Source organism: Pristis pectinata, chromosome 9, assembly GCF_009764475.1.
Source record: "Pristis pectinata isolate sPriPec2 chromosome 9, sPriPec2.1.pri, whole genome shotgun sequence".
Lineage (NCBI taxonomy): Eukaryota > Metazoa > Chordata > Chondrichthyes > Rhinopristiformes > Pristidae > Pristis > Pristis pectinata.
The window spans coordinates 24,557,818-24,584,828 of NC_067413.1; the positions used below are offsets into that span (position 1 = coordinate 24,557,818).

At 43.6% G+C, this 27,011-nt stretch overlaps 1 protein-coding gene across 1 annotated transcript in view; it reads right to left on the reverse strand.

The window, feature by feature from the left end:
* Positions 1–22,052, reverse strand: part of rhpn1 (rhophilin, Rho GTPase binding protein 1) — an 81,605-nt gene extending 59,553 nt beyond the window's left edge. The window contains exons 1-3 of the mRNA XM_052023700.1: positions 21,821–22,052; positions 18,166–18,281; positions 9,827–9,955 (exon numbers count right to left, since the gene is read on the reverse strand). Coding sequence (XP_051879660.1) covers positions 9,827–9,955; positions 18,166–18,281; positions 21,821–21,874 — 299 coding nt within the window. The 5' untranslated portion in view covers positions 21,875–22,052. The remainder of the gene's footprint in view (positions 1–9,826; positions 9,956–18,165; positions 18,282–21,820) is intronic.
* Between the last annotated feature and the right edge of the window lie 4,959 nt (positions 22,053–27,011).

Here is a 27,011-nt window from a genome sequence, read left to right on the forward strand (position 1 = left end):
GCCTCAAATGCTCTTCTGTACCAGTTCCACATAGTCCTCAATTCATTTATCCTCTGAAAATTCATCCATCTCCTTTTAAATACCTCCAGTGTTGTAGCTTCCATAACCCTTTAGGATAGATAATTCCAGAGACTTGCCACCATTGTGAGAAGAAATTCCTCTGCCTCCTTATCTTCTCTTTTGAGACTCCCATAATGGAAACAACCCAACATCGACCTTGTCATACTTCTTTAGAATCTTATATGATTCAGTAAGATCCTCTCTCATACTTCTCAATTCCAATGATTACAGGATTAGTTTTTTGTTTAAAACCTTTCATAATAGAACCCTCATTTCTCAGGAATTAACCTCCTGAATCTCCCGATTGCCTTCAATGCTAGCACATCTTTTCTTAAATAAGATCATAACTGTACACAATACTCCAGGTGTGGCCTCAGCAACACCCTGTATAATTTTAATAATGTATCTTTATTCTTAGAAACCAATCTCTTAGCAATAAAGGCCAATAAACCATTTGTATTCTTAATTACTTGCTCTTGGTTGTTTTCTTGACTTCAGTCTGTTGCTGGACTCCTCAGAAGAAGCTACAAGGGAATCCAAATTACAGCTGTTCCCTGTAATTTATGGTGAGGAATCTGCATCAACAACCTATGCCAAGTGCAGCATTTCCAATGATGACAACTGAGTGGAAAAGCTGTGCATCTCTATAAGGTTAGAAATAATTGATTTAGTTTATTTGTCAGTTTAAATGTTTAGGATATACTTAAATGTTTTATGTTTTAGTTTTTATATATTTTTAAATTCTAAACATCTTAATAGCTTCATATATTTAGAAACAGTCAGAGTTTTGACAAGTTTAACAATTGGGTACAATGCTAATCCAGGACAGTTTTCTTTTTAAACATGTTTTTGATCCACCTATGTAACGGAATTACATCCTGGATGGCCATGCCATTCACAGGGTCTTACCCTGGCTAATGGAGTTGGATTCTGACCATATGGAATGGAGCAAAAAGGAAGGCAAGTAAAAAAACCTTCTTCTGATGTCAGTGGCTAGGATAAAGTGTACACTGCCGGCCAAGAATTATGAACCAAAAGATAACCCAGAGACAAATGCTGTCCTGGGCCTAGAACAGCTGAGTTGGGACGGAACAGTCAGGCAGGAGTGACTAGCAAATAGGGGCAGACAGTCACCCTAATTACCGAGGTAGTTAACAATGGGTTCAATATTATTCATACTCATCTGCAGCACAGTCACATTTCTCTTTTAATAAAGTGAATGGTTATTATGCAAGGTGAAGACCACCAAGGTTGATAATAAAAAATATAAGATGACTAAATGGTTATGGCTAGTGGATGCTAAATTTAGAACACAAAACCCTCAAGAATACTAAAAAGGAAGTCAAGTAGAGGTGAAGAATTCTCAGCAGCAAACCTACTTCCAGTGGGGAGGAATGATTGAAGGCAATGACAGCATGTCAGAAAATTAGAGATAAGCAGTCAGTTATTTTCAGTTTATTGTTGAGTACTACTCATCACTAGAGGTATAGACTCATATCCTCACTCTTGAGTTGCAGTAGGAATCAGTATGATAAATCTTGACTTTAACAGTACTGTATTTTGGGAATAAAAGGTGGAACAGGCCTAGGAACTGTACGGCTTACACGTGCTTAAGTTCCAATGGGCCTGCACAGTATGCAAAAGTCAGTACCCTTAATTCTCCATTTGCTGTTAGCCTTACAGCCACGGAATATGGATAAGTCACCGGTTGTTCTCATAAATAAAGAACAGAAGCAAAATTTAGAAGAACTTGCAAGGTAGTCCTAGCAACCCAGAAGATAACATGCTTACAAATGTAATAAACACAGTTGCAGCAAATTCTCTGCTAATTATAAAATGGACCATAAATCAAGTTTCTGTAGATAATGCCTTATTATCTAACTCGCTATGGTGATTCACACATTTCTCAATCACCAACTATGCTCAATTACAAGCAGCATCAATATAACAAAGTGGTAAACCAATGTAAAATCAAAGTTCGGTGGAGCTAGAGTGTAATTTCCCATAAGGCCAAAATTAACTAATCAAGATGATTGTTCAGCATTTCTCTGCATTCTAAACAATCCTGCCCTGCTCCCAAGTTCCACCTTCTATAAAAAAAAGTCAAAAATTCTGCTGCCAACTCTAAGTCCCATTGGCCTATCATCTCCCTGCTTGCTGACCTACATCAGGTGGAGGATCAGCAATCCCTTGATTTTAAAATATAATTATTCTGTATTATCTGAACTCCTCAATAGGCTTATTCAATTCTTTTTTCAGACCTCCTCCAGATCAAAACCCTCCAAGCTATTTTTTTTCCCTTTAATTCTAGCCTCATAATCATCTCCAGATTTAATCTCTGCTCCACTGATTACTGTGCATTCACTTCCCAGGGTTCCAGACCTCTCTTCCACTCTTTCCTCCATTAAAACATTCCTTAAAAATTCTCTTCCACCAAGGTATTTGTCAGCTAATATATTCTGATGAGGTTTCATGTCAAATGTTCTTTGAAAGTGCTCCCAAGCAGCACTTTGGACTTTTACAACTTTAGAGTCTCAATTTAGAAATTAGTCTGCACCTTTAAAGGAAAACAATTAAAACTGCAAATGTTGGAATCTGAAACAAAAACGCTGTAAGAACTGAGTCAGTGAAGCAGCATCTGTGGAAAGAGAAACCAGTTAACATTTCAGATTGAATGTTAACTGGTTTCCCTTTTCATGGATGCTCTTCCACTGGCTGAGTTCTTACAGCATTTGTTTTATTCCACATCTCTAAAGGCATCTTTAGTTCAAAGCAGGTCATCAGCATTCTGACTGCAGGCCCACCAGCAAGAAATTCTGTCATGTTCTGCTTTACTGAACAAGCTCTGGACATGAAGACCTCTTGTTCATGATCTTCACAAGTGCAGAGAGAATGAAAGAAATAAGACAAGAACAGGGCTGGACCTGGATCCAAGGGGAGTTCTTAGTGGACTGAGGCCTAGGAGTGTTTGGGGATGGGAGGTGGACAAGTCAGAGAGGGTTCAAGGCCAACTGATCAGTAGTGGAATTGAGGGTCGACGAACACAGATTGATGAGGGGTAGGAGTGGTAGTTGTTTGAGGGTGGGGTTTGGGGTGGAAGGAAGGAATTAGGTTAAACTTTTCATTCAAGTTTAAGTACATAGTGAACATAAAACTTTGTGCAACATGATCCAGACATACATAACTTCAAGTGATTGTTGTATGGTGTATACTTTTCAGACATGTACCAAATGGATTTTCAGACAAGTACCATGCAGATTTACATCTACTAATCATAATTATTAATGAATTTGGGAAATCATTTTCTCATTATTGTCATGCTTACAATTTGACCCTTCTCAGGTAGGCACCCCTCCCATGGCACTATTCCAAAAAGCAAGGGAATTACTTCGTTTCTGCCCAGTATTTATTCCTCAATCAACGTCACAAATCAGATTTTCTGGTGGTTATGGCATGACTAATTGTGAGACACTCGTGTGCAAATAAACGATCAGATTTTCTACATTAAAATAAAGAACATAGTTTACATAGTTAAGTATAAAACACCTCAAGAGGTTCTGAAATTGACATGAAAGATGCCGTTGTAGCGGTTGCTACCGCGGAATAAAACAAGACTCTACTCGGAGGATTGCCAAACAGAACTGGTTTATTTTCCTGCCTTGTGCGGGCCTTTTAAGGGAGAAAAACTCCCGCCCAAAAAAACCGGCAATGACATAAGTCCTACGTCATCAGGACTTTCCCGCGCGCGGGTTCTCCCCGTCGCTCGGAAAGACGAGGCCCGCCGCCATCTTGGGCCTCGTCGCTCCGACGCCGCGCAACCCGACTGCCGAGCCAGTTCGCCCGACTAGACGGTGAGTCGCCACACAACCCCCCCCCGAACCGGCGAGACAGTCCCCAAGGTCTGTGGGCTGTGCCAGCTGCCACTTAGGGGGGCGGCCTCTGCGTCGTGGCGTGGCAACCTCGACAGGCTGTTGCAGATCCAAATGGGCCGGTTTAGGGCGGTCCGCCGTGAAAACCTGTTCCCTGCCTCCAATGTCCAAAATAAAAGTGGATCCGTTATTCCGTATGACTCGGAACGGTCCCTCATATGGTCGTTGCAATGGCGCCCGAGGTGTGCCCCTGCGAACGAAAACAAACTTACAGTCCCGTAGTTCCTTGGGCTGGCAGGATGGGGCTTGACCGTGCCATGAGGTGGGAATCGGGGCCAAGGCACCGAGCTTCTCGCGCAGTCTTTGTAGAACTGCTGGGGGTTGTTCCCCTTGGTCCTAAAGGGCAGGTATGAAATCCCCGGGGACAACTAGTGGCGCCCCGTATACAAGCTCAGCTGACGAAGTGCGGAGGTCTTCTTTGGGGGCAGTGCGTATGCCGAGCAGGACCCAAGGCAGCTCGTCAACCCAGTTAGGACCCTTCAGGCAGGCCATCAAGGCCGATTTTAGATGGCGGTGAAAACGTTCCACCAACCCGTTTGATTGAGGATGGTAGGCCGTGGTGGTGTGCAGCTGCGTCCCTAGCAGGTTCGCTAATGCAGCCCAGAGACTGGAAGTGAATTGGGTGCCTCTGTCTGAAGTGATGTGGGCCGGAACGCCAAAACGTGAGACCCAAGTTGTGAGCAGCGCTCGGGCGCAGGAATCAGTTGTGATGTCAGTCAGGGGGGTTGCCTCAGGCCACCTCGTGAACCGGTCCACGATGGTAAGGAGGTACCGGGCTCCTCTTGAAACCGGCAGAGGGCCCACGAGGTCGACGTGTATGTGGTCGAACCTCCTACGGGTAGGCTCGAACTGCTGTGGTGGGACCTTGGTGTGTCGCTGGATTTTTGACGTCTGGCAGTGCAGACAAGTCCTGGCCCACTCACTGACCTGTTTGCGCAGGCCATGCCAGACAAACTTGCTGGCGACCAGTCGGACAGTAGATCTGATGAACGGGTGCGCCAACCCATGTACCGAGTCAAAAACGCGTCTCCGTCAGGCTGCAGGGACAATAGGGCGGGGCTGACCAGTCGCAACGTCGCAAAGTAGGGTCCGCTGTCCTGGACCAACCAAGAAATCTCGGAGCTGCAGACCCGAGACTGCGGTTCTGTAGCTGGGCAGTTCGTCGTCGGCTTGCTGTACGTCAGCCAGGGCCGTGTAGTCGACACCCAAGGATAGGTTGTGGATGGTTGGTCTGGAAAGTGCATCAGCAACATTATCCTTTCCGGAGACATGTTGGATGTCAGTTGTGAACTCGGAAATGTAGGATAAATGTCTCTGCTGACGAGCTGACCAGGGATCGGAGACTTTGGAGAAGGCAAAGGACAGAGGCTTATGATCGGTGAAAGCGGTGAAAGGCCTGCCTTCTAGAAAGTATTGGAAATGCCGGACCGCCAGATACAGCGCTAGAAGTTCCCGATCAAAAGCGCTGTACTTCAGTTGGGGCGGTCTAAGGTGTTTGCTGAAAAATGCCAAGGGTTGCCAGCGGCCTTCGAGTAGCTGTTCCAGTACCCCACCCACCGCGGTGTTGGACGCGTCTACCGTGAGGGCAGTCGGGACGTTAGTCCTAGGGTGTACCAGCATCGTGGCGTCTGCCAGGGCGTCTTTGGCCTTAACGAAAGCAGCCGCAGCCTCGTCAGTCCAGGTGATGTCCTTGCCCTTACCAGCCAGCAGCGAGAACAGAGGGCGCATGATATGGGCTGCTGCAGGGATGAAACGATGGTAAAAGTTGACCATCCCAAGGAATTCCTGTAGGCCTTTGACTGTGTCGGGGCGGGCAAAATGGCGGATAGCATCCACCTTGGCGGGTAGGGGTGTTGCCCCGTCGCTGGTGATTTTGTGGCCGAGGAAATCGATAGTCAAGTCCGAATTGGCACTTGGACGGGTTAATCGTGAGGCCGAAATCGCGGAGGTGGGAATACAGCTGGCGGAGGTGGGAAAGGTGTTCCTGGCGGTTACGGCTGGCGATCAGTATGTCGTCCAAGTAAATGAACACGAAGTCCAGGTCTCGGCCTACCGCGTCCATCAGCCGCTGGAAGGTCTGCGCGGCGTTCTTAAGGCCGAACGGCATCCGAAGGAATTCGAACAGGCCGAATGGGGTGATAATCGCAGTTTTGGGGACGTCATCCGGATGGACCGGGATTTGGTGGTATCCCCTAACGAGGTCCACTTTGGAAAAGATGTGGGCCCCGTGTAAATTCACTGCGAAGTCCTGGATGTGAGGGATGGGATAGCGGTCCGGGGTGGTGGCGTCATTCAGCCTGCGGTAGTCGCCGCAGGGCCTCCACCCTCCGGTGGCTTTGGGGACCATGTGCAGGGGGGGGGAGGCCCAGGGGCTGTCTGACCTGCGAACAATCCCCAGCTCCTCCATGTGACGGAACTCTTCCTTTGCCAGGCGGAACTTGTCTGGAGGTAATCGTCGTGCTCGGGCATGAAGGGGTGGCCCTGTGGTAATGAGGTGGTGTCGTACCCCATGTGTGGGCCGAGAATTTGTAAACGAAGGTGCCAAAATCGATGGGAATTCGGCTAGGAGCTTGGCGAAATCGTCGCCAGAAAGGGTAATGGAGTCCAGGCGCGGGGCTGGTGGGCTGATTTCTCCCAGGGGATAGGTCCGGAGAGTGCTAGAGTGGACTAACCGCTTCCTTCGCAGGTCGACTAACAGGTTGTGGGCCCGAAGGAAATCGGCTCCTAGGAGTGGTCGGGCGACGGTGGCAAGGGTAAAGGTCCAGGTAAAACGGCTGCCGCCAAAGTGTAATTGAAGCGTACGGGTGCCGAAAGACCGTATCGTTGTACCGTTGGCGGCATTGAGTAGAGGACCTGGTGGCCTGTCACGAGTGTCGCGGCCTGTCGGGGGCAAAATACTGACCTCCGCTCCAGTATCAACGAGGAAATGCCGTCCAGATTTCTTGTCCTGAACGAAGAGGAGGCTCTGTCGGCGGCCAGCTGCCGTAGCCATCAGCAGCAGCTGGCCCTGGCGTTTCCCTGAAACTTGCAGGGTGGGCGGCATCGACGGGCCTCCGCACCCCAGCTCTGATGGTAGAAGCACAGCTGGTCACCCGTGTCGTCGTCCGCGTTCCTGGGGCGTGGCTGCTCGGTTGCTGGGGCCAGGCGAGGCAGGCGTTGGGCTCGCGGCCTGGTGATTTGACTGACGGACGAACCGCTCTCGCGCTTGGCCCTCCACAGGACATCTGCCCGGGCGGCCACCTCACGGGGGTTGCTGAAGTCGGCGTCAGCTAACAACAAGTGGATGTCATCGGGGAACTGTTCGAGGAAGGCCTGTTCGAACATCAGGCATGGCTTGTGTCCCTCGGCCAATGCCAGCATCTCATTCATTAGGGCGGATGGGGATCTGTCCCCCAGACCATCCAGATGAAGCAGGCGGGCGGCGCGCTCACGACGGAAGAGGCTGAAGGTCCGGATCAAAAGATCTTTGAAAGCCGGGTACTTATCTTCCTCCGGAGGCGACTGGATGAAGTCTCCAACCTGGGCGGCTGTCTCCTGGTCCAGAGAGCTAACCACATGGTAGTACTTCGTGGAGTCGGAGGTGATCTGCCGAAGGTGGAATTGCGCTTCGGCCTGGTCAAACCAGACGCTGGGCCGAAGTGTCCAAAAGGTGGGCAGCTTGAGGGCCACTGCGTTGGCTGCTGCGCTGTCGTCCATTTCGCGGGTCCAAAAGCCGTTTGGACCGTCGGGGTCACCAATGTAGCGGTTGCTACCGCGGAATAAAACAAGACTCTACTCGGAGGATTGCCAAACAGAACTGGTTTATTTTCCCGCCTTGTGCGGGCCCTTTAAGGGAGAAAAACTCCTGCCCAAAAAAACCGGCAATGACGTAAGTTCTACGTCATCAGGACTTTCCCGCGCGCGGGTTCTCCCCGTCGCTCGGAAAGACGAGGCCCGCCGCCATCTTGGGCCTCGTCGCTCCGACGCCGCGCGACCCGACTGCCGAGCCGGTTCGCCCGACTAGACGGTGAGTCGCCACACCGTGTAAATGTTAAAAAAGAAAAAAGGTTCCATCCTATTGAAATGTTATGTTATATCGAGTTATGTTACTGCGATTAAGAATTTAGTGAAGCAAAGGCATACTGATTCACTGGTCTCTGCAAGGAAATAGACCACATATGTTTTCAATAATTTCACAACTATTTAAAGGATTCCCACAAATACCATAATAGATCTCCCAGACTCTCACTATGCGGTGCAATGGAAATACTACAGGAAGGAGTATTTGTAATAGTTTTGTGCTTTAGGTTGTTACAAGTGGACCTCTTACAGCTAGGAGCAACCATTGACTAAACTGTCAAGGCAAATATAAGAAACTGTTTAAATAAGGGGAAAAAAATGAAACCAAGGTATTCTAACTTTTTCTCCGGGGCCATTACAAATTACCATTTTATTGCCTCACTAGTTTCGATACTACCTTATATACCTCAGATAAATCTGTTTTAATATGAAACCCTTATTTCAAAAATTTTAAATAGCATAATGAAAATAGTTACTAAATAAATAAAACATAAATTAAGGTGTTACAAAGACAGAGAGACGCAGCACAGAAAATGGCCCTTCAGCCCACTGAATCTACACTAATACTACCCTAAGCTACTTTATTAATAGAACATAGAATAGTGCAGCTCAGGAACATACCCTTTGACCCATGATGTCTGTGCCAAACACAAATACTGAATTAAACTGACTCCCTTCTGCCTGCACATGATCCATATCCCTCTATTCCCTGCATATTCACGTGTCCATCTGAAAGCCTCTTAAACACCACTGTCGAATCTGCTTCCACCACTATCCCTGGCAGCCCATTCCAGGCACCTACCACTCTCCATGTAAAAAAAAATTGCCCCCTCACCTTAAATACAGGACCTCTAACACTTGACATTTCTACTCTGGGAAAAAGGTTCTGAATGTCTACCCTATCTATGCCTCTCATAATTTAATAAACATCTATCAGTTCTCCCCTCAATCTCTGATGTTCAGAGAAAACAACCCAAGTTTGTCCAACCTCTCCCTATAGCTCATACCCTCTAAACCAGGCAGTATCCTGTAAACCTCTTCTGCACCCTTTCCAAAGCCTCCACATCCTTCTTGTGATGGGCGAACAGAATTGCACACAATCCTCTGTGCAGCCAAACCAAAGTTTTATATAGCTGCAACACAACTTCCTTATTCTTTACTCAATGCCCTGACCAATGCAGGCAAGCAAGCCATATGCCTTCTTTACCACCCTATCTACTTGCATGGCCACTTTCAGGGAACTATGGACTTGAACCCCAAGATCCGTCTGTACATCAATGCTGTTAAGTGCCCTGCCATTAACTGTAAAATTTCTCCTTACATTGGACCTCTCAAAGTGCAACACCTCAAACTTGCTCAGAAAACTCTATCTGCCATTTCTCTACCCATATCTATAACTGATCTACATCCCACTGTATCCTTTGGCAAACTTCTACACTATCCACAACACCACCAATCTTTATGTTGTTTGCAAACTTACTAACCCACCCATCCACGTGGTCACAGGGAGAATGTGCAAACTCCATACAGACATCACCAGAGGTCAGGATTGAACCTAGGTCTCTGGCGCTGTGAGGCAGCAGCTTTACCGGTTGTCCTGCTGTGCAGATTTATTTGTTTATTTATTTATTCATTTGAGTGTTCTGGAACTATTTTACACGACAGTCTGGAGCTGACACACTATTTGCTTCCAACATGGAAAATTAAATAAAATTTCCTGGGTAAGTATTAATGACAAAATATGGGAATGGTAAAAAATATAAGCATGAATAAATTACTTCTCATTCTGATAAACCTCCACTGAGCTGTTCAGTTCCTCTAGTTCCTCCTTTAGGAGCTGCAGGTTGGAGTTCACAAAGCTCAGTTCCAAAGCCACAGTCTCCTTCACTTTGTTGTTTGTCGTAGCTCTACAACATTATCAGAAATATAAAGAGTATTTAAAAAGATGAGAGCAAGGTAACAATACAATAATTTTATAAATATTCTCCATTTGTAAATCTAAAGAACAATACAAAGGACCACAACAACCCAAGAGCTTAAATCTAATTTGAATTTGATGAGATTCTTGCATCCAAACAGAAGCTTGTGACAAACAACAACAATCTAGATTGCAATTCATTACAGTACTGAGGCATTGTCAAGTTATCAGAAGAAAATGTAAAAGATTCTTTTTGCATTATTCAACATGGAACAAATAAATGCCCCAAATCACACTTTCTCAGTCTCATCCAATTTGGCAAATAAACACCGAGTCAGGAATTCCAGAAACAGTAGGCATAAGTGGATCTTTTTCTGGTTGGCATGATGTAATGGATGATGTGCTATAAGGATCAAGCTTTCATAATTTATTGGTTTCTTCAAAATGATTTGTTTCAAGAAACCAAAAATCTGGTCATTAAATTTTCAGATAACTCAGAGGTTAGAAGACAAGTTGCAAAGGAGCCTACAAAGGGATACAGATAGATTGAGTGGACAAAGATCAACTCTTTGAGGGACCAAAGTCCTTGCAGGGAAGTTTGCTAGTGCTACATGGGTATATTTAAATGAGATTGGATGGGGGTTGGGACTGAGCAGGAGCCAGTCATGGGATAAAGCAGTAGCCTATGAGAACAAGTTTAGTAATCAGGATAGCCAGAAGCACAGTAAAAGCAGGGAAAGGAATACTCAGTTAAACTGCATTTACTTCAGTGCACGAGGATTAACAGACAAGGCAGATGAACTCAGAGTGTGGATTGGCACTGGGCACCAGGATGTTATAGCCATAAAACATGGCTGAGAGTAGGGCAGGACTGGCAGCTCAATGTTTCAGGATGCATATGCTACAGGTACGACAGGAGTTACAGGCAAGTGAGGAGGGGTATTGCCTTTTTGCTAAGAGGATATAACAGTGCTTAGAGAGGACATCCTTGGAGGATCATCCAGTGAAGCCATATAGGTAGAACTTAGGAACAAGGAGGAGAGTGCCTCTCTAGTGGCGATGTATTGTCGACTCCCTAATAGTCAGCAGGAACTTGAGGAGCAGGTATGTACAGAAATTGCTTATAGTTGTAAGAATAACAGGGTTGTATTAGTAAGAGATTTTAATTTCCCTAGTATTAATTGAGCACACAGAGTGTTAAGGGCATGGATGGGGTGGAATTTGTGAAATGTGTCCTGGTAAGTTTCCTGAGTCAATATATAGAGGGACATACTCGGGAGGGTGCAATACTGGACCTTCTCTTGGAACGAGGTGGGGCAAATAAATGAGGTGGCAGTCAGGGAGCACTTTGGCTCTAGCGACCATAATTCTATTAGTTTTAAGATAGTGATGGATAGGACAGTTCCACAGGTTAAGGTCCTAAATCTTATCTTACCTTAAACTGGAGCAGGGCTAATTTTGAAGGAATTAGGCAGGATCTAGCAGTGGTCGAATGGGACAGCCTGTTTGAAGTGAAAGGAACGGATGGCAAGTGGGAGGCTTTGAATCCAGGGGTAGCATGTTCCATTTAGGGTGAAGGGTAAACTTGGCAAGATTAGGGAACCATGGCTGATGAGAGATATTGAGGCTCTGGTCAAGAAAAAGGAGGAAGCATACATTAGGTTTAGGAGGTCAGGGATGAGTGAATCTCTTCAGGACAATAAAAAGATTAAGAATACACTTAAGAGGGAAATCAGGAGGGCAAAGAGAGGGTGTGAGATGGATCTGGCAGGCAAGGTAAAGGAAAATCCCAAGAGGTTCTATAGATATATTAAGAGTAAAAAGGTGGCTAGGGAGAGAGTAGGTCCCCTTAGAGATCAGCAGTGCCAACTATGTCATCAGCTGCAGGAGATAGGTGGGATATTTTTTTACAAATATTTCTCCTCAGTGTTTATTGAGGAGAAAAATCATGGTTGCTCAAGCGATAAGGGAAACAAGTGGAGATGTTCTGGAGAACATTCATATTACCAGGGAGGAGGTATTTGCAGCCTTACAGCGCATTAAGGTGGATAGATCCCCAGTGCCTCACAGGGAGCATCCTAGGAATTTGTGGGAGGCTAGAGAAGAAATTATGGAGGCCCTTGCGGAGGTATTTACTTCATTGTTAGCCACTGGTGAAGTTCCTGAAGACTGGAAGGTGGCTAATATCGTTCTGTTGTTTAAAGGTAGCAACAAGAAGCCAGGGACTACAAGCTGCTCAGCCTGACATCAGTGGTTGGGAAGTTACTGGAGGGTGATCTGAGGGGCAGGATCTACTAGCATTTGGATAGACAGAATCTTATCAGGAGGAGTCAGCATGGCTTTGTGCATGGGAAGTCGTGTTTGACAAATCTTTTAGAGTTCTTTGAAGAGCTAACCAAAAGGGTAGATGAGGGTAAGGCAGTGGATGTTATCTATTTGGCCTTTGGCAAGGTCTTTGTCAAAGTCCCACATGGCAGGCTGGTCTGGAAGGTTAGGTCCCATGGAATCCAGGGAGAACTAGTTTGGTGGATTCAAAATTGACTCGGATGTAGGAAGCAGAGGGTGGTGGTTGAAGGTAGTTTCTCGGAACAGAGGCCGGATACTAGTGATGTGCCACAGGGGTCTGTTTTGGGACCCTTGTTATTTATACAAATGATTTGGATGTGAATGCACAAAGCTTGATCAGTAAGTTTGCAGATGACACAAAATTAGGAGGTGCTGTTCATAGTGAAGGTTATTGTAGATTACAGGGAGATCTTGATCAATTAGGGAAGTGGGCTGAGGAATGGCAAATGGATTTCAATGCAGTTAAGTGTGAGATGATGCATTTTGGAAAGTCAAACCAGGACTTATACTATGAATGGTGGGGCACTAGGGAGTGTAATGGAACAGAGGGACCTCGGAGTACAAGTGCATAGTTCTTGAAAGCAGCGTTACAGGTAGACAAGGCGGTTAAAAACAAAAGGTGCTTAGCACACTGGCCTTCATCAGTCATGGCATTGAGTATAGGAGTTGGGACATTATGGTGCAGTTGTACAAGTCATTAATGAGGTCGCATTTGGAGTACTGTGCATGGTTTTGGTCCCTCTGTTACAGGAAATGTGGTTAAACTAGAAAGAGTACAGAAAAGATTTAGGACTAGAGATTAGTTGCCAGGACTGGAGGGCCTAAGTTATAGGGAGAGGTTGGCCAGGCTAGATCTTTATTCTTTGGAATGCAGGATGACCTAATAGAAGTGTTTAAAATTATGAGAGGCATAGATAAGGTGGATGGTAACAGTTTTTCCCTAGGGAAGGAGAGTCCAAAACTAGGGGGCATAGATTTAGGGCGAGAGGGAAAAGATTTTAAAAAAAGGGACCTGAGGGGCAACTTTTTCACACAGAGGGTGGTGAGTATATGGAAATGAGCCTCCAGAGGAAGTGGTTGAGGCAGGGTACAGTAGTATAATTTAAGAAGCACTTGGATAGGTATATGGAGGGAAGGGGCCTGGAGGGATATGGGCCAAATACAGGAAATTGGGACTAGCTAGGTAAACAACATGGCCTGCATGGACTAGTTGGGCCGAAAGGCCTAAAACAGGATGCAAGAATGGGAAAGGTTCATTTTCAGTCAGACAGCCCCATAAACATACCTGAACACATCTGAATTTTTCAGTTTTTTTTAAGTGTATAGACAGGATTCCCTGGAACAGTGTCATAGAGTCGTACAGCACAGAGATAAGCACTTTGGCCCAACTGGTCCATGCCGACCAAGATTCCCATCTAAGCTATTCCCACAAACCTTTGTTTGGCCCATATCCCTTGAAATGTTTCCTATCCATGTACTTGTCCAAGTGCTTTTTAATGTACCTGCCTCAACCACTTCCACTAACAGCTCATTCCATACATGGACCAAAAAGTTGCCCTTCAGGTTCCTACTATATCTCTCCCCTTAAACTTATGCCCTCTAGTTCTTGATTCACCAATCCTGGGCAAAAGACTGTGCACTTTGACTATCTCTGCCCTTCATGATTTTATACACCTCTGCAAGTTCACCGTCATTCTCCTACGCTCCAATGAAAACAGTCTCAACCTGCTCAATCTCTCTCCATAAATCTGTCCCTTGAATCCTGGCAACATCCTCTGCACTCTTTCCAGCTTAATGGCATCTTTCCTATAGCAGGGTGACCAAAACTGAACACAATATTCCAAATACTGTCTCACTAACATCTTGTACAACTGCAACATAACATCCCAACTTCTATACTCTATGCCCTGACTAATGAAGGCCAGCACGCCAAAAGCCTTCTTCACCATCCTGTCTATCTGCAACGCCACTTTCAGGGAACCATGTACTTGTACTCCTAGATCCCTATGTTCTACAACACTCCCTAGGCTCCTACCATTGACTGTGAATGTCCTACCCTGATTTCTCTTCTCAAAATGCAATGGCTTGCACTTATCTGAATTAAACCCCATTTGCCATTCCTCAGCCCATCTAACCAGCTGATCAAGGAGTCTCTGTAAATCCTGACAACCATCTTCACTGTCAATGAGACCACCTATTTTAGCGTCATTTGCAAACTTACTAACCATGCCTTGTACATTCTCATCCAAATCATTTGTATAGATGACAAATGGCAACGGGCCTAGCACTGACCCCTGGGGAAAACCAATAGTCACAGGCCTCCAGTTTGAAAAATAACCTTATACCATCATCCTCTGCTTTCTATCATCAAGCCAATTCTGTATCCAATTAGTTAGATTTCCCTGGATCCCATGCAATCTAACTTTCCATAGCAGCCTACCATGTGGAACCTTATCAAAGGCCTTAATGAAGTCCATACAGACTACGTCTACTACCCTGCCCTCATCGACCTTCTTGTTTACTACAAAAAACTCAAATTTGTGAGACATGATCTCCCATGCACACAGCCGTGCTGACTATCCCCAATCAACCAGTCTTTCCAAATGCTTGTATATCTTGTCTTTCAGACACCCCTCTAGTAACTTACCAATCACAGATGTTAGGCTTACTGGTCTATAGTTCCCAGGTTTTTCTTTACAGTCCCTTTTAAATAAAGGCATAACATTAGCCACTCTCCAGTCTTCCAGCACTTCACCTGTCGCTAACGATGATGCATATATCTCAGTCAGGGTTCCCACAATTTCTTCCCTAACTTCCCACAGTGTTCTTGGATATACAGTGGCATGCAAAAGTTTGGGCACCCCTGGTCAAAATTTCTGTTACTGTGAATAGCTAAGTGAGTAAAAGATGAACTGATTTCCAAAAAGCATGAAGTTAAAGATGACATTTCTTTAATATTATAAGATTACTTTTTTATTTCCATCTTTTACAGTTTCAAAATAACAAAAAAGGAAAAGGGCCCGAAGCAAAAGTCTGGGCAGCCTGTATGGTCAGTACTTAGTAACACCCCCTTTGGCAAGTATCACAGCTTGTAAACACTTTCTGTAGCCAGCTAAGAGTCTTTCAATTCTTTTTGGGGGATTTTCACCCATTCTTCCTTGCAAAAGGCTTCTAGTTCTGTGAGATTCTTGGGCCGTCTTGCATGCACTGCTCTTTTGAGGTCCATCCACAGATTTTTGATGATGTTTAGGTCAGGGGACTATGAGGGCCATGGCAAAACCTTCAGCTTGTGCCTCTTGAGGTAGTCCATTGTGGATTTTGAGGTGTGTTTAGGATAGTTATCCTGTTGTAGAAGCCATCCTCTTTTCATCTTCAGCTTTTTTTACAGACAGTGTGATGTTTGCTTCCAGAATTTGCTGGTATTTCATTGAATTCATTCTTCCCTCTACCAGTGAAATGTTCCCTGTACCACTGGCTGCAACACAAGCCCAAAGCATGATTGATCCACCCCCGTGCTTAACAGTTGGAGAGGTGTTCTTTTCACGAAATTCTGCACCCTTTTTTTTCTCCAAACATACCTTTGCTCATTGCGGCCAAAAAGTTCTATTTTAACTTCATCAGTCCACAGGACTTGTTTCCAAAATGCATCAGGCTTGTTTAGATGTTCCTTTGCAAACTTCTGACGCTGAATTTTGTGGTGAGGATGCAGGAAAGGTTTTCTTCTCATGACTCTTCCATGAAGGTCATATTTGTGCAGGTGTCGCTGCACTGTAGAACAGTGCACTACCACTCCAGAGTCTGCTAAATCTTCCTGAAGGTCTTTTGCAGTATCTTTCTAGCAATCCTACGAGCAGTTCTCGGAAGTTTTCTTGGTCTTCCAGACCTCAACCGTTCCTGTTAACTGTCATTCCTAATTAATTACGAACTGAGGAAATGGCTACCTGAAAACGCTTTGCTATCTTCTTATAGCCTTCTCCTGCTTTGTGGGCATCATTTATTTTAATTTTCCAGAGTGCTAGGTAGCTGCTTAGAGGAGCCCATGGCTGCTGATTGTTGGGACAAGGTTTGAGGAGTCAGGGTATTTATAAAGCTTTGAAATTTGCATCACCTGGCCTTTCCTAATGATGACTGTGAACTAGCCATAGCTCTAACAAGCTGATGAAGGTCTGAGACCTTGGTAAAAGTTATCTGAGAGCTCAAATCTCTTGGGGTGTCCAAACTTTTGCATGGTGCTCCTTTCCTTTTTTCACTCTAAAATTGTACAAACCAAAAGTAATACACTAATCTTGCTTAAAATGTTGAAATGAATGTTTCATCTTTAACTTTATGACTTTTGGAGATCAGTTCATCTTCTACTCACTTAACTATTCACAGTAACAGAAATTTTGACCAGGGGTGCCCAAACTTTTGCATGCCACTGTACATGGTCAGGCCCTGGAGAGTTTCTACCTTCATGCACTTTAAGACATTCAGTACCTCCTCTGCTGTAACGTAGAGGATCCCCAAGACATCCCCATTAACTATTTCAAATTCCGAAGTCTTGATGTCCTTCTCCACAGTAAAAACAGAGAAATATTCATTAAAGATTCACCCATCTCCTGCGGCTCCACACAAAGATCAAAGTGGAAATCTTTGAGGGGACCTATTCTCTCTCTAGTTACTCTTTTTCCCTTAATATACATAAAATCTCTTTGGATGCTCCTTAATCTTCTCTGCCAAACCCACCATGCCCCTTTCTGCCCTTATGATTTCCTTCAAGTATAGTCACTTGATCCCAGCTGCCTGTACCTGACCCATGCCTCCTTTTTCCTGACAAAAGCATCAATATCTTCGTCACCCAGGGTTCCCTACTCCTGCCAGCCTTGCCCTTCACTCTAAAAGGAACATGCAGATCTTGAACTCCCGATATCTCACTTTTAAAAGCCTCCCACTCGCCAGACGTCCCTTTGCCTGCAAACAGCCTACTCCAATCAACTTTTGCAAGTTCCTGTCCAGTGATTTGAACCTGGTTTATGCTTTTGATAAAGTTACAGGCTGGCCGACTTAACTATCCTAGTCGATACTGCATTTGCAGCAAAAACATTGCCAATGTACTATATATATATTAAAAAAAACATATCACAATTAAATACAAAATAAGAAATACAAACATGTCTTTGTAAAAGTTTCTTCTTTTTTCTAGAAATAAAAACAGGCCTCATTTCATACACTGTGTCTAGTTTAAGTCCCACTGTTGGGCAACAGGGGCCCTGGATGAATTTCAGACTGTGGTAAACAGATCAACGGTAGACAAGGAAAGCTGAAGCTGTTTGTGTGGAAAAGTGTCAAATCACAAGAGTCTTAATTTAGCTTTTTAACTTAATGGAATGGTAAGATTTGGGTCCATGTGAATAGCTTATCATTTTCACAGATTTTTTTTAAAAGGAGGATGCAAGTTTGTTATGCAAGCATAGCACTAGGTAGCTGTTAGGATAATGTTTTCTAACCTCAAGGTGTAAAAATAAATTGCTAATATGTGCAGTAACCAAATGGGTTCAAAAGGCACATGAATGAGTTCCTAAAATTGGTCAGCCTAACTCCAGACTGAAGTATTCTTGGCATCAGTTGTTCTTCCAAATTGGACAAAACAAAGACTTCTGACCAAATCCTGAGACTTTGTACCTAATGAGAACTTTGGAACATGCAACGTGTTTCACAGTGTGCCATTTCTCCTTTTTTTATGTTTGTGTTCATCAAGATTATACTGGCCAGAACAGGGTTTCTTAAAAGATAAAAATGCACTCACGCTGGGATGATCAAATCTTCATGGCAATCCATGTAATCTGTTAATCTTAACCAAACACCAACACTCACCGAAATAGATTTTCAGCCCCTGCTCGCATTCGCATCTCCTTATTAATCTGCTGGTTAATCCGGGCTCGGCGGTTTTGCAGCTTGCTCCGTTGAGTCTGAGCAAAGGGATCACACCCCTATAATCAAATTAGTATAAACGTTCATAGACTTTTTTTCTGTTTTGTAAGAGTCAATTCTATTTTGCTAGTCAGCTCCTACGAGCTATGCTATTTGTCCCATTCTGGTTCTTTCCCTACTCTCCAATAAAAATCTATATATCCACTTACCTTGTGAGAATTATTAAAGATTTTGCTTCACCCAATATTTCAGCTACTGCATTCTGGATCAAAACTACTCACATTGTAAAAAAAAACTTCATCCCCCTCCACTTCCTGTTGCCCCTTTTCCTCAACTAGCATTAATATAATGTTTGATAAGAATCAATAAAGGGATATAGAGTATTAGTTTCACTGTTATGAACAGCATTTTTAGCTATTTATAAAAGAGATTTATAGAATCTCCATGAAAGTAATGCCTGTTTTGCTAAAGCAATCCAAAACTAAATTATCCTCTTCCTTTAGTCCCATAATTTATACCACTAAAACTACTCTCCAATTAACTCTTTAAAAAAAAATCAAAAGGCCCCTGCTACATGACAAAAAAAAACTTTACACAGTAAGCCTTAACCTCAAACTTTTATTTTAGTTGCAAATTTAATGAAAATTAATGTTCCTGAAAGAAATTTAAAATAATATATTCAACAAGTGAAGAGAACCAGCCTACAACAATTCATATAGCATTACAATTATTTTGCTAAGTTAAATTTCTAAGCTCTGGAATCAGTTCTTATCTGTAGAAATATGCAGTGTGCTGATGTTTCTCACCACTCTGCTTCTAAATAATTTACTCTTTCCTCAGTTCTCAAAAATCACATAATATCTTATTTGTTTTCTCCCTATGATCTATCTACTGTATTTTAATCACAGTCTCTATCATTAGTTCTGCTATATAGTTTTATTGGAAAGTAGAGGTTAGGGACAGTAATATTATGAACATGGTCCTTATGAAGAAATTCCCATTTAACTCAGACGCCTGCATTCATATTCACTTTTGTTCAGCATAAAACAGAATTGAGTAGAACACAGCAGTTGGAATGGAGGTGTGCAATTGAAACTATCACACAGCAACATAATTGCACAGAAATTAGATTGTGTAGCTCCACATTTTGTGAACTACACAGTTCAATTGTAATGAAAAGTAACAGATAATGGTTGAACAAAAGATCAGGGACAACTTACACAATGTATTAAGTCAAATGTTCTCCCTTCCAGGTCCTGCATGCATCTGACACGTTAACACATGGAGCACTCCGGTCATGCCAATGCACTGGATGGATACCACTTCAGAGTTCTGTCTACAATTATGGTCTGTGCCACATTTAAATTAAAGGAGACCTGCCCAAGCCTCAACCAATCCTTCAATAATCAGCCTCACCCCAAATACTGCAGACACTCACTAAACAACCAGTCTCACCCCTCTACCAATATGTCATCCTAGATTTTTTCCAATCCCTGGCCTCACTCCTCAAGCATCCAGCTAGACTAACCTCTCAACCTGCTGCCCTGATCCTCCTCACTTAATGATCCTTCCTTCTGACCTTTGATTCTTCACGAAAACCCAGGCCTCTGATACCTGACACCACTCCCCCCATGCCCCACTGCTGCATCCCCATCAATGCGACCCAACCATGTAACTACCAATTCCCAGATGCCTTTCCAAATGCAAGCCTATCTACTAGCTCATGATGCCTCATGCACTACAGAATCTTCCACAGGCTTTCAAGGGCTCACAAGCAAAACCTCTATTGGCCTGTCACATGCTGACAATTAAATGTGCCTAAATGGGCACCATTTAAATGGCAGGCAAATGCAACTGTATGAGAGATCTAATTGGGTTAAAAATTTTCCTGTTCACACCCTGATTTGCTCCTTATATTTTTCTTCCTAGTTTTTCTATTAAGTTTCTTGAATTTTCTTTTGCACACATGCAATTTTTGTTAAAAAGACAGGATATTTGGTTATTATATGTTACATGTTTTAAAATACATAAACTAGATATGTTACAAACACCTTTTACAATTTATGGAAGTGCCAGATAAATATAATATGCAAACTATTTTGCTTTATGGATATTAAGTGCAAGGACCATTCTCTTGCATGCTTCAGCAGGTATGTAGGCAATCATTTGGAACTCAACCTTTAAACCTGTGCATATGGAAGCATTGAGCCACACATACACACCACGTCAAATGTTGGCTGAAAATAAAAAAAAACTGCAGATACTGGAAGTCCAAAATAAAAATAGAAAATGCTGGAAATACTCCACAGGTCAGGCTGCATCTGTGAGAACAAAAACAGTGCTAACATTTCAGATCGAAGACCTTTCATTAGAACTGGGAAGGAGATTGAAGAAGTTTGTTAAGCTGCTGGGAGGTTGAGGGAGGGGTATGTCTCCAATAGGGTAACACCAGGGTGACCCTGGGAAAAAGCTGTAAACACAAGAACATTCTCACTCTCTAACTACTCCCATTCACCCCAGATAACCTTGTTTACAGTTTATCCCCATGACCACATTCCCCAATCCATCCTCCCTGCAGGTTAAGAAGTTTCTTTTCTCTCCTTCCCAGTTCTGACTAAGGGTCCTTCTCCTGAAACATTAACTACCAAACCTGCTGAGATTTCCAGCATTTTCTGTTTTTATTTCGAAAAGTGGGGTGACTTTTGTTCCATAGTGGAGACAATGTAGGTTAAACATTTTCCCATTGTCTTGTAGATTAGCTTCATTCTAAGAAGATTGTTGGGATCGTAGAGGGATACAGTGGACCCTCAATTGGAGGGCAGTTTTAGTCTCCCGAATTAAAAAGGATAAACTCGTCTTGGAGTCAGTGCAACAGATTCACTAGATTGGTTCTGGGAATTAAGAGGTTGTTCTATGAGGAGAAATTAACGTTGCTCTATGCTCACTGGAATTTACAAGAATGAGAAATGAGACAAACAAGATTCTAAGGGTGGACGTGACAAATTCAACAGGTTGCTTTCCCTCACTTCTGACCGTGTGATGCGAATTACTTCATGCAGAAAATTTCCTTGGGAATTCTCTTCCTCAGAAGTCTCTGAACGCTCAAATATTCAAATTTCAAAACCGAGATCAACAGATTGCTTGGAAATTTGAGGATATGAAAATCGAGGTACTTGACTAGCCATGATCTTGCCAATGCGGTTCGAGCGGCCATATGAACTGCTCCTTGTTTCTTTCGTTCTTACGAATGAAAAGCCATTGGTCTGAACTTTTTTTTAACCTACACAAACGCCGCCTGACCAACGTTACCAGTTCTTATTTCAGGTTTCCAACATTTCTTTTACATATAGAATATACACAATATCACTGCAGTTTTGGGAGTGCTGTGCGCATTCACTTCTCGGAGAGGGTAAGATCACAGTGTGCAACCCATATTGTGTGCAATATGCTGTGTAATATCACAGTGTAATATGACAGTGTGCAACTCCGTGCTCGGCACCTCTGTTCCAAAACCCCACGCGTTGCCCGCTGACAGGTGTCCATCTCCCTGGAAACGCGGCCCGTCACCCTCTCCCCGCATTCGGCCGCCCAGCCTTACCTTGCGAACACTGCCATCCCCCCGCAGCTCACTCTCCGCTCCGCTCTCCGTCATCCCACGCCGGCCTCCACCACCGGTGTCAATGGAAACACAATGAAGCAGCCCGACGGGAGAATAAACGGCCGAGCCCGGTGCGCACTCCGCCCTCCACCTCCCGGACCTCGGTCGTGACTGGATCCACTCTGACAACGCGCAGCACCTTCCAACTCGGACTACGATCCCATCACCCGGATGTCTGCAAACCCCCCCCTCCCCAACGACGCTTACCGATTTGACGAACAGCCAGACGAGCCAATCGACTACACGGTTACCCTTAGCAACGCGTCAAATAGGAAGTTTACGTCCAATAGAAGGAAAGATAGGCGTCAGGTTAGTGGAAGTGGAAGGAGGCGGGCTTGCACGCCGAGACCCCGCCCACCATGCCGGAGGATGACATCATTGAATTGGAGAATTAAAGGGCCATTGTCTTGTTCAGAATGAAAAGAAATTGAATGACTTTATTTTTGACTAAAGCCAGCCAGTTCCACCGGCAAACTAAGCGAACCAACGTCAGCATCCTCTCCCAGGCCAACATTCGCAGATCGAAGCTTTAATTACACCGGGACGACTCCATTAGGCAGACCACGTTGTTTTCATGTATGACACTTGACTTCTGATACAGGTACTCTGTTCCGACCTTCTTCATGGCAAGAGTTTACGAGGTGGATAGAGAGAAAGACACAAGATGTACGCAAAAAAAAGTGTAGTATCTCCACTGACTCAGGTGAATCTCTGCCCATGACTGCTCAAAATGGAGCTTTGGGGATTGCATTGAGAACCCCGAGTCCATTCATTGGGAGCACATAGAAGGCTAGTGTAAACAGTGAAAGGAGCGTACCACCACCAGTCCAGCTATTTTTCTGCCCAGTCAACCACCGGCAGACAAGCTATCTGTCTGCCCAATCAATCACCTCCTGCCCAACTTGTGACTGTGGTTAATGTACTGCATCACTAGTCCTGTGGTCAAGAGATCCATGGTATATTGAATTCATTATATGTTGTAATTACAGAAGACACAAAAAACTCTCCAACTGCTATAACTACTATAAAACTACTGCAAAGCTGGAGCCACAGTAGTGTGGCTTGTAACTAGTGTTGTCTGTGTGGGTGGTCGGTATTTACTTGGTCGGCTAAAGGGGTTTTTGTGCTGTATGTGCCCGTGACTCTAAAAAATAGAGAACCGAGTGCAAATGAGTTGGTTAATAAAAAAGTTAATATCAGCAAATGAATGAGCCTGAAAACTGTTAAATCCCAAGGACCCAAATTCCAAATGAACAATGTGGCAATGGAGGTTTTAAAAGTCTATAGATTCTGGAATGGTTCCTGAGATTGGAAGGTAGCAAATGTGACCTCACCATTTAAGAAAGAAGGGATAGAAAAATAAGAACCTACTGTTGTGTTAGCCTGACATCACCATTTGGGAAATTACTGGAATCTATAATAAAGGATATAATGTCAAAGCACTTAGAAAATAATAATATGATTGAGCATATGGATGAGACAATGCAGCCTGATCTGTCTGGTTACAGGGACTGGAAATACTTGCATGGGTTGCATCTTTGACTGCTGCCATTTCATTGTTACTCAGGATGAGACATGAATATCAACCTTCCTGTGAATAAATTTAGTTCTTGCTATAGAGTTAGAAGGCTGTGGGTTCTCACACAAAACTTTAGCAGGAATGCCAACATTCATGCAGAAATGAAACAATGCACAGATTTTTTAAATCTTTAGTAGCAATATTAGAGTAAGGTTGTGTTGTTCCAGTGATTTGTATGGGAATTAAGATCAAATGCTTTTTTTGTACAAGTTCTTGTCCATATAGAAGTGACTACATTTCAAAAAAAGATAATCTGTCAGTCTAGGAAGAGGCTTGAGAAATCACAAAACCATAAAAGATTCTACGTGAATGGTATTTGCTTCTGATATCCTTTCAAGGAAAGGGAACAAACAACAATATGAAAAATAGATTCCGGGATTTCACTGTACCAAAAGAAATTGTTGTGTTTGATAACAGTACAATCCATGGACTTTACAACAATTCACTCTGTGAGATGCTTTGAGCCACTTTTCAGAAATGCAAAAAGGTGCAGTAGTTCTTTTTTTAATGTGTTTCAGGAAATTAATTAACACTTCATACTTCCAAAACAAGTACTGATTGATCTGTTGCAACGTCCTTTTTTTTCTCAGCAAATAGTCAGGAAGAAAAAATGTTAAATCTCTACAACGTCCCAGATGAATTTGCTGATTTGATTTACTGATTTAGTTGTTCCCAAGTATTACAATTTGCCACAAGGAAAGATAGTCAACATTGCAGAGGATTACAAATCACAAGAAGACAATAATAAACTTGCAGGATCGTCACATAATCGACAAATTAACTTAAGTGTAGATAAGTATTAAATTTAAGTAAAAAATATAAGGGAATCACATGGTATTTAGAAAATATGACTGGAAGGGGGACAGGGGAGCAGAGATTTGTGAGTACCATTACATAAAGGACTGAAACCAGATCAGTAAGTCCACTAAAAAGAAGCAAACAAGGACTGTGGTTTACTTCTTGAAAGGCAATGCCAAACCTTGGTAAGCTCAGACCACAGTACAATATAGATTTCTTATTGCCATTTAATGTGAAATGAGAGAGAGGCACTGAAGAGTTCAAAAAAGATTCACAAGGATGACAGCAGAATTGTGAGGTTGTGCTTCTCAGGTAAGGATGGACAGCTTGTCTGTCCTTTCTTTTGGAGGAAAATGTCTGAGGGATGTCCCAACAGAGGTCTTTTGAATGTTGAAAATCTTCATGGAGTAAACGGAGAATGTTTCCACTGTAAGAAAGGACAGAACTAAAGGACACATTAGTTCCATATGCATGTGCATTTCTTGTTCAAATTGTGGTATGTACCATATTGGGAAAGGCATTAGTATGTGCCCACTCTTAGATACTGAAGTATTCAGAATAGATGCATTATGACATCATCGGTATACATTGTTGAATTGACTACAAAGATGCCAATCTGGGCCTTAAAAATGCAGCTAAGATATGTGCCTATCACTGACAAGTGATACAATGATTGGCAACAAGGAGGACCCCACCCCAGCATGCATTATTTCAAAGGGCCATCAATATTTTCAGGTTTGTTGCTGTGTGTTGTTTGGAATAAGATAGAAGTTAATGTTGTTCAACTCATTCAAGTTTCTGAAATTTACATAGACTGCTGTTGCAGAAGATGTGTCTTCAAGCTTCAGTAGTAGCCACATATTATTGTATTAAAGAGGTTGCCAGTGCTTTGTGCTTTTGAGAACATTGTTCATCTCCAGCTACCTTGGGAAATTGGAACAAATAGCATGAGCACCGAGTTTTCAAAGACATCCTGGTGGTAAAGTGTGCTGTTGCTTTGAACTTGCCATTCTTGAACCACACAAGGGTTTTCATAGCCTGAATGCAATACTGGTTTGTGCCCAAATGCAGCACATTGGTGAGAAGTGCCCTCCTAGTCAGAGCTTTCCTCTACAGACAACATATCACCCCCAATGTATGCTGTCCCCGGGATGGCTGCGGTGAGAAAGAAACAGTCACCCATCTCTTTGCAGAGTGTGGATTTGCTAAGAGGGTGTAGAGAAGGATGGAAGGATCCGTGTCCTGGTTCATCCCCAGCAGCTGCGTGACAGAGGACTCTCTGATCTCCAGGCTGTTCCCAGGGACACACACCGAGACAGACATCAAGTGCTGCTGGAAGGTAATTAACTTGGTGAAGGACGGCCTTTGGTCTGTCTGAAACTTGTTGGTCTTCCAGCACAGTAAGATGTCTGTAAGGGAATGCTGCAGAGTGGCACAGTCCAGGCTGCAGACTGGCACGTGCTGAGGGATGCACTGAAGCTCGGTGCAGCCAATGCTAAGGCTCTGTGGGGAAGGACGACAGCCTGACCCCTTCCGCTACTGCACATGGAGGGGCTGAGTAAGGTGGAGAAGCCCCTCGAACAATGAAAGGTGTATCACCTCAGGGGGCCACATAAATGGTAATGGTGCTATGTTTGTTTATGTGTGTTTTTTTTCTTTCAAGCTTTACACCACTGAATGTAATAACCATGAATGTTAAGTTTTTGTATTTTGCACTGTTTTCTTCCTTTGTGTATATATTTTATGATGAATAAAGTTTATTTTTGAAAATAAACAAATGCAGCACCTCATTGCAGGATGTAATGATGTGCTACATATGGGTGATCATAAATATCTTATGAATGCTACCTGATGCCCAGGTAGCAGTCATAAGATAATTACTTTTGGCCGGGATACTATGCCCTCTGTGTTTGAGCATCTGCTTCAAACAAAGGTTGTTATCATGAGTCAGGATTATCCTCTATCCACTAGCTTTGACTCCAGTGGGAATAGCCTTTTCCTCCAAGACCTGTCTGAGCTTCCATTGGAGGAGTAATACAATGGGTGGTTTGTATTTATGTTGCACTGAGAATCTGTCATCAGATGCTACATGATGAGTAAGTCTGCAAGAATTCAAAATGATGCCAGTCACCATTTTCATGCTGGAATCAATGAGCTTCAAGTTCTGTACAGTGCTATGTAGGGTTGGTACTAGTGTCTCCTATGCTCCTTAATATCCCACTTATGCTTCTGCAGGTCTGCCACAGTTAGAAGCAACATTGCTTTGGCACACACACTAGATTTTTGTTTGAAGACAGCTCTATCGAAGCACTGGTCTGTGTCCTATGTAGCAGTACTTATTAATGACCTTGCCCTCTGGGAAGCTGGCACCTGATCTACCCTTTGTGTTGCCTTGAGGCTACTTATACTCAAAAGATTGATTGCGTGTGGATTCTCTCTCTACACCTCTGTAAAATTACCCGTTATTCTCCTATGTTCCAATGAATAAAGCCCTAGCCTGCTCAACTTCTCTCTATAACTCAGTCCTTTGAGTCCTGGCAATCTTTTCTGCATCGTAATCTTTTCATTCGTAATCTCTTCTGCACTTTTTCCAGCTTAATAGCACCTTTCCTATAGCAGGGTGACCAAAACTGAACACAATATTCCAAATGTGGCCTCACCAACATCTTGTACAGCTGCAACATAAACGTTCTGTACAACTATACGGTGGCTTCTGACTCATGGAAAAAGATCCACATTTTCCAATATTGTTGT